At 42.7% G+C, this 11,082-nt stretch overlaps 2 protein-coding genes across 2 annotated transcripts in view; one reads left to right on the top strand and one right to left on the bottom strand.

Moving 5' to 3' along the window:
* Window positions 1–373: 373 nt before the first annotated feature.
* Window positions 374–1,755, bottom strand: LOC310789690 (uncharacterized protein). Its single transcript, XM_083651349.1, has 4 exons — window positions 1,608–1,755; window positions 1,416–1,469; window positions 733–858; window positions 374–508 (listed from the first exon to the last, which is right to left on the bottom strand). The coding sequence occupies exons 1-4, from the start codon at window positions 1,746–1,748 to the stop codon at window positions 380–382; spliced, it is 450 nt and encodes a 149-aa protein (XP_083507475.1). The 5' UTR covers window positions 1,749–1,755; the 3' UTR covers window positions 374–379.
* Window positions 1,756–9,825: 8,070 nt separating this feature from the next.
* Window positions 9,826–11,082, top strand: part of atrx (ATRX chromatin remodeler) — a 49,871-nt gene continuing 48,614 nt past the window's right edge. Inside the window, exon 1 of the mRNA XM_083651337.1 lies at window positions 9,826–9,952. The gene's annotated coding sequence lies outside the window, so the exon portion shown is untranslated. The remainder of the gene's footprint in view (window positions 9,953–11,082) is intronic.

The following is an 11,082-nucleotide window of genomic DNA, read 5'->3' as shown; positions in this document are numbered from 1 at the left end:
CAAAGGTTCATAACAATTTCTACAAATCTGACCTGGCTAGTCATCCGATGAGGCTGTGACGACATGTGATTATGGCAAACCGCTTATTTCTATTTGCATTTCCTACAGTTGAATGTGGTAAACGATACAGTAATTGACCTGTCCTGTGATGTTAAAAAAAAAGCATAGTAGTTATGGAGCGACTGAACAGTTGCACCTTATGTGAATGGTGTGGAAGACCATGCATTATGTGAATACTTCCATGAACACGACAAACCACTGTCAAGTCATAATTTATTGATTTAATAAATATAAATACTACAAAAATAAGTTATAATTACATAAATATTACATTACAATAAATAAGGATAACATCAATGTTGATACATGTAGTCGTGGGTCACTGCCGGTGTGGGCCAGTGGTGCGGCTGAACAATAAACGCTCCGCGTGCAGAGCAATGTGCTCCAACATGTCCAGTACAGGTTCTGCGCTGTCTTTATTGATGTTGTGGCACTCCGTCGTGTGAGTCTGAAACAAAAATAATTTCACCGTTTGAAATTTGAAGTGCACAAGGATCTCGCTGAACAGGGTAGAACTAAAATGTTTTTGGAACAAGATGGACATCCAGGAGCATACACAGTAAGCTTGACATTTCTGGTTGGCACAAAGGTGGTTTTAAGTCATAAGTAGGTTGTTTGAAATGCTGTGTATGAAGTCAGATTTCATAATAAATAATAGTCATTCCTCCTTACCGATATGGTGTACTGTCGCAAGGATCTGGTGATTTTCCAATTCTGTTGTTTCAATGTTGCATCGATAGCTGCGTCTGTTTCCACCATTCTCACCAAACTCTCCTCAGCCAAGCAGAAGGGGTGTGCCTGAGATGAGACAGACACAATGCTGTGAGTACATAACATTAGATGAGAGGCAGCGGCAAACTGCAAGAACAGTCTGGAAACTAGGGATGCACGATATATCGGCAATCATATCGGTATCGGCCGATGTTAGTCATTTTTTAACATATCGGTCATATCGGTATCGGTCAGATGTTGCAATGTTAATATCGGTTATCATTATCAGCCAAATTCTTCACATTGATATGAAATAATGCAGTAAATCTATGATTCATGGGCTTTTCCAAAGGCTTTGCAAATAAAGAAATGCATAACTTTTTCAAATTCAGTGTTAACATGTGTTTTTCAGTATGTACAAAATGTGATGATCATAAAAATGTGGTTTTATACAGATCATATCGACATCGGTAAATATCGGTTATCGGCGATAACAGCAATGTTAATATCGGTTATCGGCATCGGCCACAATTTTCATATCGGTGCATCCCTACTGGAAACTGCAGATACAATGTCTGAAAAATGTCAACGAACATTACATGGCAAGGATGAGAACAATACATTTTTAAATGTTTCTAACGTACCTGAAGTTTGCCGTGCTTAGTCATTATAGATGGCACCTTGATGTGCTCCAGTCCCTATGACAAGATCAGAATGTTAAAGCATTTGGCACATTAGTAATGTGAGAGTATATATATATATATATATATATATATATATATATATATATATATACTGTAAATATATATATATAACTTTTTTTATACTTGTCTTACCCTATAGTTCCTTCTTCCTTCCCTCATGATTTCCTTCAGCCAAACTTTTTGCTCCTCACTTGGTCTAGGAGTAATTGGGTTTGCGTAGAGCATCACAAACAGCATCATAAATGCAAGGCAGAAGATGCAGAGAGTCTTCATGGCTTTGAAGTTGCAATGTAGGCAAACACTGTCAGGTTGAGGTGGAAAGTTGAATAACTTCCAAACCCAAACACTGCTGCTACTTATACTGTCACCAAATGCTGACACCCCAGACCACTCACATCCTGAAGATGAGTGACAGAATTTGTGCACACACGTCACAGTCGAATCTAGGTTTTCCGAACGCCTAATAAGGACCAGGAAGGACCTGCAATCAGCAGGTGTCAAATGGAAAGTTGGTGTCTTTATCTGTTTGACAACAAAAATCCACACTTAGTGTGTAACCTCCTTCTTGATCTATTACCAAGTAACCACCTCTTAATCACTGTAGCGTGAGTCAGCACAACTTTCACCAAGAAGTGCTGGTTGTATTCTTAGAGTGTCAAACCACACTTCATCTGATCATGTGTGAGCAGGGTCAGATCATGGTCAGCATGAGGCCCCCTGGGCACATGTTTTTGGGGGCTAACCCCCGGTGGCAGACCTATTTTTAAGCTTCGGCTTAAAATGAGGAAATGTATGTTTTGGGGGCAACCCAATGGTGCAGTGTGGTTAGAGGTGTTACCTCTGGGTTTGACCCTGGCACCGGGTGCATGGAATTAGCACATTCTCCCCGTGTTCGCGTGGGTTTCATCCCACAGTCCAAAGATGTGCAAGCAGGCCCGGTTCTACGGGGGTGCAAAAGCATGCATTGCACCCTTATTTTAATTGTCTGCATGCTCAGTTGAAAAGTTTTTTTTTTTTTTTTTTTTTTTTTTTTTTATAAATGCTACAGCTGCACACTTACTGTTTAAACTTGAATTATAGTTGTTGTTTTTCTTTGTTCTTTGATGTGATTTTATGGCTTTTTGGCACCTATATGTAACCTTTTAAGGTTGAGATAATTGTATTATCATTATATGGTCCAAATATTTCAGTAAAGCACTTGAAACACTTGAAATATTCTTGCTTGGGTGGTATCATTCTACTTGAAATGATGGTCAAATGCATTATTTTTAGTAAAATAACATGTCAAATTTTTCGGGCGGCGGCCGGCCACCCGAGTGGGCCTGGCCTTCGGCCGGGCATCTGCACCCCTTCCTATCTAGGATGCACCCCTAGTCATCTTGTTCTGGAACCGGCCCTGTGTGCAAGTCAGGTCAATTGATCAAGCCAAACTGAGTGGGAGTAGCCAATGAATAGCCAGGAAGGAGGCTCGCGCTACATTTTGAATGCATAAAATAAATCTGATAATATCCAATTTGATTCTTTAAACGTCTGACCCTTTTAAAGTACATCACAAACTGTCCATTTTGCTGCAACTCGACAGCGCTGCTTAAGCCAGAACCTTACTTCCGGGAACTTTTGTGATGTAAAAAAAACTGGTCCACTGGAGTGAATGACGATGTCACAACTCTTCTATTATACGGCTCTGGGTAAACTATACAGTAATTGACCTGTCCTGTGATGTAAAAAAAAGAATAGTTATGGGGTGACTGAACAGTTGCACCTTATGTGAATGCTGATGAATGATACTGCATTATGCCAATACTTCCATGAACACGACAAACCACTGTCAAGTCATAATTTATTGATTTAATAAATATAAATATTACAAAAATAAGTTATAATGAGATAAATATGACATCAAAATAAATAAGGGTAACATCAATGTTGATACATGTAGTCGTGGGTCACTGCTAGCGTCGGGCAGTGGTTTTGGGGAACAATACTTTCTCAGCTTGCTTAGCAATCTCTTTCAGCATGTCCAGAACAGGTTTTTTGGTGGCTTCATTCATGTTGTTGCACTCCGTCGTCTGAAACAAAATAATTTCACCATTTGAAATTTGAAGTGCACAAAGATCTTGCTGAACAGGTAAAACTAAAATGTTTTTGGAACAAGATGGACATCCAGGAGCATACAGTAAGCTTGACATTTCTGGTTGGCACAAAGGTGGTTTTAAGTCATAGGGTGTTTGAAATTTTGTGTATGAAGTCAGATTTCATAATGGACCGACCAGCCTGTCAAATAATAGTCATTCCTCCTTACCGTTTTGTTGTTGTACTGTGCCAATCTTCTGGTGATTGTCCAATTCTGTTTTTCCAATGCTGCATACAGAACTTTGTTTGTTTCCATGCCTCTCAAACACTTCTCAGCCAAGCAGAAGGGGTGTTCCTGAGATGAGACAGACACAATGCTGTGAGTACATAACATTAGACGAAAGGCAGCAGCAAACTGCAAGAACAGTCTGGAAACTGCAGATACAAAATGTCAAGGAACATTACAACAAGAACAAGGATGAGAACAGTACATTTTTAACTTTCTAACGTACCTGAAGTACGCTGATGTCCGACTTAGTTATAGATGGCACCATTATGTGCTCCAGTCCCTATGACAAGATCACAATGTTAAAGCACTTGGCACATTAGTAATGTGAGAGTATGTATATATATATATATATATATACTGTAAATATATATATATATATAAACTTTTTTTTATACTTGTCTTACCGTATAGTTCCTTCTTCCTTCCCTCATGATTTCCTTCAGCCAAACTTTTTGCTCCTCACTTGGTGTACGAGTAATTGGGTTTGCGTAGAGCATCACAAACAGCATCATAAATGCAAGGCAGAAGATGCAGAGAGTCTTCATGGCTTTGAAGTGCGATGTAGGCAAACACTGTCAGGTTGAGCTGGAAAGTTGAATAACTTCCAAACTCAAACAGTTGCTACTTATACTGTCACTGGCACTCAGACCACTCCGATCGTGAAGATTAATGACATAATTTATACACGTCATAGTCAATCTATGTTCCGAAGACCTAATAAGGACCAGGAAGGCAATCAGCTGGTATCAAATGGAAAGTTTGTCTTTATCTTTTTGACAATCAAAAAAATCACACTTCGGGTGTAACCTCCTTCCTTCTCTATTACCAAGTAACTACCTCTTAATCACTGTGATCTGAGTCAGCAAAAAACCTTCACCAATTCATTTATTTTTTATTTATTTAACTTTTATAACCAGGCAAGTCATTAAGAACAAATTCTTATTTACAATGGCAAAAGGTGAGGCCTGGTCGTATTCTTACAGTGTCAAACCTCACTGAAGACACTTCATCTGACAATGTGTAAGCAGGGCCGGATCATGGTCAGCATGAGGCCTCTGGGCACATATTTTTGGAGGCTAGCGCCCGGGCCGGACGTCTCGCGTCTACCTAGTGCGTGTCCGTCGCGTGGGGGCTGCGGCTGGGACGCGTGCCGTGGCATCCACACAGGCTGCGTTGCATCTGCTGCGCTGCTGTCTGTCTGTCTGCCAACTCTCTGCCAACTCGCAAAAATCGAACCAGAGTCGAAAAAAGATATGCCGCAAATTCGCCCAGCGAAACAAAAACGGAAGTGTTGTTATATTTGATTATTTCTGCTTTGAAAATGTAGTTAATAGTGCTTGTATGATATGATTATGAACAGCAAAAGATCATTTTAATGTCTATTTTTGTAGAGACGCGCGCGCGCGGTAAGCAGAAAAAATAGGCGTCGCGCCTATTCTCTAGATGACGCGCGGCTCATGCCTCGCAAGACACGCGCCTGAGATGCGCGTCTGATGCCGGTGGTGTGGCTGCTGTAACCTGTTAACATGGGCGCCGAAATGAAAATCAACAGGTAACGCCACGCAGACGCAAGATGTCTGGCCCGGCCGTAAGCCCCGGTGGCAGACCTATCATACTACATCAGACGATAAGGGTGCTTCGGCTTAAAATTAGGAAATGTATGTTTTGGGGGCAACCCAATGGTGCAGTGGTTAGAGCTGTTACCTCGCAACAAGGAGATCTGGGTTTGACCCTGGGCCCGGGGAGCATGGAATTAGCACATTCTCCCCGTGTTCACGTGGGTTTCATCCCACAGTCCAAACATGTGCAAGTCAGGTGAATTGAGCAAGCCAAACTGAGTGGGAGTGTGACTGTGAGTGTCGATCTGCCACAGTTTTTCCTATAGGCGACTACAAGTAGGAATCCTGCCTCTTACGACCTTTTCTGGCTAGGCTTTCCTACAGGTGTCATTCTTACCTTCCTCCTCACAAAAGCATCCACTAATTCATCAAAGGGGCACGGTGGTGCAGTGGTAGCGCTGTTGCCTTACAGCTAGAAGGTCCTGGGTTCGATTCCCACCTGGGACGCTGTGGGCGCTGAGGGTGTGTACCCCCCCCCCCCCCCCCCGCATGTCTTCAGTGCCCATGACCCAGGTGGGTTATCTCGTCAAAATTGCCTTTCTGTGTGGAGTTTGCATGTTCTCCCCGTGCTCCCCTGGGGTTCCTCCATACAACATTGATATGGACCCCTACTAAAAACATGCAGAAGATCATCATCTGACCAGTGACGACAACATTTGAAGTCGGTCCTCGGGCGATGTAGACAAGAAAGCTGCCCACTGCTCCTGGCTGCCCCCCGGAGGACGGACAAGCCTGGATGGGATAAACGCAGAGACTGTGTTTCACCAGCCACCGTCAGCATGAGTGTGTGTGTGGCTGGCCGCATGCGTGTGTTGGTGCTATAGTAGCTATAGAGCTACAGCATTATTTTCTTTGTGCCGTTTTCTTAAGAGATTCATGAAAAGGGAAAATAACGATAACGGCAATTAGCAAAGCGAGTGTTCAAGCTTCTATGCCTGCCCGTTGTGTCATTTAATTAAGCACGGTTTTTTATTTATTTATAGGAGCAAACCAGCTGACATCATGGAGTTACCAGCAGGCATTTTATAACAGGAGTACACAGAAGTTATCAAAAAGAAGACTCCATACCTTTTTATTTCTATTCTTTGTCTCGTTGCCTTGCACTATGAAGACACATACCCTACTCCGACACAGAGTAACCAACTCTGCTCAATTAACAGCAGACACCAGCTGATTCACTTTAAAGTTGCTCACCGTCTTCATTACTCCAAGCACATGGTTGCACAAGATTTAACCTTCTGTCTCACCACTATGTGATAGGTGTCAGGTCTCAGAGGGCGCACTGTCTCGTGCTTTTTGAGTTCTGCCCCTCATTATCCGGATTCTGGGCCAAAATATTTGACTGGTACTTCAAGTTCTACAAAATAATAACCCTTCAGCCGGAGGCAGAACTCGCCATCTTCGGCTACTCGGAGTCCTCTCTGAACTTCCCTACAGCTGTGCAACAATCTCTGACACTGGGGACAACTGTTGCCAAAATACTTATTTTGAAGGAATGGAAGTCCTCCTCTTCACCTTCTTTTCAGGTGTGGCAGATGGACATGATTTCTGTAATACAGATGGAGAGACTCAGGTCCCTGAGAACCCACTCGCTCAAAAGGTTTTCAACTGTCTGGGAGCCGTTTTTGGCCTACTTTGACGAGGTTAAGAATGATAAGTGACTGAGGTTAGGGCTGCTGGTGTCTCCTGGACCCCTTCCTGGATCTCATGCGCATTGTCTCTTGCAAGCACATAAGCACCTTGTGCGGCTGATAGCACCAAGTTGTAATGATGAATGTCCATGATGTATTTTTTTTCTTTCTTTCTTTCTTTTCCTGTGTCTGAGCCTGTTTGTCTTGTTTGTATCAGAGCAATTTAGAGAGAGAGTGGCATCAGCGGAGGACCAAAATGCATGACTCATTATATTAGCCAATGAACAGCCAGGAAGGGGTCTCGCGCTACTTTTGAATGCTAAAATAAAGCTGATCGTGTACAATTTGATTCTTAAAAAAAAAAAAAATCTAAGTACAACACAAACTGTCCATTTTACTGCGACTCGACACAGTGCTGCTTAATCCAGGACCTTACTTCTTGGAACTCTTGAGAGTAAAAAAAACTGGTCCATTGGAGTGAATGGAGATGTCGCGACTCTTCTATCTATACGGCTCTGGTTTGTATGTTCTATAAAAAAAAGAAAAAAAAAAAGTAACAGTAGTATGATGCGAGGTGTCGGGGGGCCTTGTGGTCAGCTTGCACTGTATGTGGCGAGGGCCTGCTGTTCAACATGCATAGCAGGCCGCGGGCCCCTCGCCCCACTGGCCCCGCCCATAATCTAGCCTTGTGTGTAAGGATGAGGAAGGACGGACGGGAGATGGTGCAGTATGTATGGCAAAGACATTACTTAGCATCTAATGAAAGTGACTAATCTCATGTGATTTCATGATGAATGCATAAAGAACAACTGCGTCTGATACTGTGCATAGCCTATTCCCAATTTTCTAAAGTGTCTCTTTATAGACTGGGCCATTATTTATCATTGTGGTAAAATATTGTGCAACTGAAATGCTTTATTCACAGCATTGACTTTAATACAGTCTATGATTCACACACAAACCAAGGAACGTGACAAGAGTAAGGCAGAGGCTGGAGTCCCCCCCCGCCCCTATAGGCCTAAACCACACACAGCAGATAAGGTGGGGGAAAATGTGACTGACACATTCCTGCCACAGTCACAGGTATAACACGTACAAATGTGTTGTGGGTTTTACGGCAAATGACTGTGATTCAAGTGAACTGTCCAGGGGGTAATTTTATTTTAAGACCTGTCAAAAGTTCCCATCTATACAGGTAGTGTGGGTGTGTGTGTGTGTGTGTGTGTGTGTGTACACGCACGTGTGCATGTTGTGATAATTCAAATGAAATAAATCCAAAATATTAAAAATAGTTAAGACATTTTGAGAAAGGAGTTTGAAACACTCAATGATTGTCGGTAACCATCTGATGACATGACCTCCTGGCCAAGGCTGCAGTCATTATGTCATTAATGACTGAAGGAGAAGCATCCTTGGATGTATACGAACACCTAAAATAGCAACACGGGAAGGTGGACAGTCTTGGATATGGGATGATACACTTGGAGGGGTCATAGGCAGAAGCAGTTACTGAACAAGGCTGTGTTTATTGCATCAGTGAATGATGGCGAGGGGGGAAAACAGTATTCAGTAATACAAGCCAAACCTGGACAATACTTGTGTGTTTTCCCAAAGGCAAAACATGGGGGATTTGTATGGTGGTATGCACATTGGACACTTTGTTAGAACCCCCAAAACTCTTACAAATCATCTTGGTGAAAATGCAACACTTTAACTCAATGCCATTTCTTTATACCTGTGTAGTGTAGCTCGGTGATTCTCAACCTTTTTCATATCAAGGACCCCTAATGTAGTCCACATTAGGACCACTGACCCCCCATTTGATGAGATTTTCTCTCTTGGACCCAAATCTGAGAATATTTTTTATTGTTAGATTATGATTTTGTCCAGAATCTGTATTGTAGGTAAAGAGACAACTATGATCACAACAGTTATTCTCCTACATTCTCTTGTAATAACAATGTATCTATTTGCTGGGTACCCTCTGGAACCCCCCCCCAAGGACCCCTGGTGGTCCCCGGACCCCAAATTGAGAACCACTGTAAAAGCTGCTGCACCACAAGACAACAGTTGAGGAAGAGCCCCCTCCTCAGGTAATGTTTGTACAGCAGAGCAGCAGTTAATTTCAAGAGCATAACTAGTGGCCAGAAAGAGAAATGCTACAGCTACAAATAGCCTTTATAAACACGTAAACTGTCACGTCTTTAATTGAGTTCACATTATTAGCAGTTGTGACACATCTCCAACAGAGAGCGCCTGTGACGTCACATGTTATGAATATTTTCAGACCATCATGGTCAAACGATTTCCCCTTCCAAACCATCATACAGCACGCGCAGTCAATAGAATTTCCGGATTTTGTGTTCCCTCTGATGCAGTAACTGCGTTTGAGTCTGGGGGGAGCCCCTCCGACTCACACGGGGAAGACAGGGGGCTACAACATCGGCGAGCGTGCCTGTTTCTACTGTACATAAACAAATGAATGAATATTTAAAAAAAAACATAGTGTATATTTTATTTTCCCACCAACGCATTTGCAAATAATCCAGATGCAGTTCCTCTCCGTTTCGACGAATCAATAAGCTCCACACAGCACGAGCCACTCAGAATACAGCAATGTCAGAAGTGGTCAACCAATAGGATCGCGCATAGGATTTGGGCTAGATGCGCCATTTTATTGCGTCCACAGCTATCCGGCAAGATGGTCCCCTTGCTTTGTCTCCGCTGACCGGAGTTGTTTCAATATTCTATGTTTTTTCTTGTTTCCGCGCCATCGAAAATTTTAAAATCGAGTTACATTGGGTCGACCGCACCACAATTCACACGTGTCTCTGTCAGTCAAGAAATGACGACCGAGAAAAGGAGGTAAGAACAGCACCCACGCTGTTTGTTTAGACAAGCCAATTTTGCATTGATCACGGTGCTAAGTTAGCTAGCGGCTAACCCTAGCTGCTGCTAATGTTGGGTACCTCGGTTAGCTGCGCAGCCGGCAATTTTTATTTCCTGAACCCACAAATTCAGATGTGCGTCCGCCTATTAGAACATTTGGTAACGTTAATGTATCAAGCTATTTGTGAGATGTATTGTTTTGTGAAATGCAATTACGTGGTTAGCAGCAACTGACAAGCAAAATCGCCGGGTTTTCCGAAATGGTCGGAAAGCTAAACGTTAACTGTTAACGTTAGCAGTCGGTGAATGGTATTGTGTTGCTCTGCTAGCTTGGATGTTGCTAGTCAGTGCCAACCCGCAGTTAACGTTAGCTCGCTGGCTTTTATGCCTTGGCATCGTCAGAGGGAGGGAAAGGCCTGTAGATGCATTTTTCGGTGCATGCCTATGCATTGGACCATGCATGCACCGCTGAGATTGCAAGGTTGCTAGGGCAACGTGAGACGTCGGGAACCAGAAGTTCTGCAGCCAGGGCGGGAGCTAAAAGCTGCGAGTGTTAGCCAACTTGATGAACTTGAACCTAGCCAGTAACGCTACCGTTAGTTAGCGTTATGTGTCAACACCGGTCAAAATATAGGAACACTGGGTTGGTCGAGTGAAAGGACAAGCAAGCACTTACGTAGCCAGAATCATGTGCTGCTTTTGATGTGAGTATAGGCTCTTGTAGGAGGACGTTTGATCATAATAACGTTAGGCCTGCTTGCTGCTGGCATGACTGAGCTGATGGCTCAACAGCTTGTAGCGATCTAATCAGCACGTTATGATGACGCAAAACGTCAATATAAACAGCGGGATAGCCCTCTCAAATAAGAGTTTCTATGCACAATAAATACGAATAGTTTACTTATAAAGTACTGTAAATCGTAGCTATGAAGGCTAATAACGCTAATATAATATTGTTATTATGTTCCCCAATGTTTGCGGTGTATTTCTTTCGGAATAACGATTTAACGTTGTAGCTAAATCAAAGCTAAATGAATCGTGGACTACTGGGACAAAAGACAACAACAAAGGAACACTTTCAATAAATCTCCCTCTTTTGTCTTGGA

Source organism: Poromitra crassiceps, assembly GCF_964638095.1.
Source record: "Poromitra crassiceps genome assembly, chromosome: 15".
Taxonomy (NCBI): domain Eukaryota; kingdom Metazoa; phylum Chordata; class Actinopteri; order Beryciformes; family Melamphaidae; genus Poromitra; species Poromitra crassiceps.
The sequence above is the reverse complement of the archived record's forward strand: the minus strand, read 5'-3'. Positions and strand labels throughout refer to the sequence as shown.

Coding starts and splice junctions, on each gene's coding strand:
- LOC310789690 (XM_083651349.1), bottom strand. CDS start 1,748: ATGAAGACTCTCTGCATCTTCTGCCTTGCATTTATGATGCTGTTTGTG. Junction 1,470..1,607: donor AAGGAAGAAGGAACTATAGG/GTAAGACAAGTA, acceptor ATCTTGTCATAG/GGACTGGAGCACATCAAGGT. Junction 509..732: donor TGCGACAGTACACCATATCG/GTAAGGAGGAAT, acceptor TTTTTGTTTCAG/ACTCACACGACGGAGTGCCA.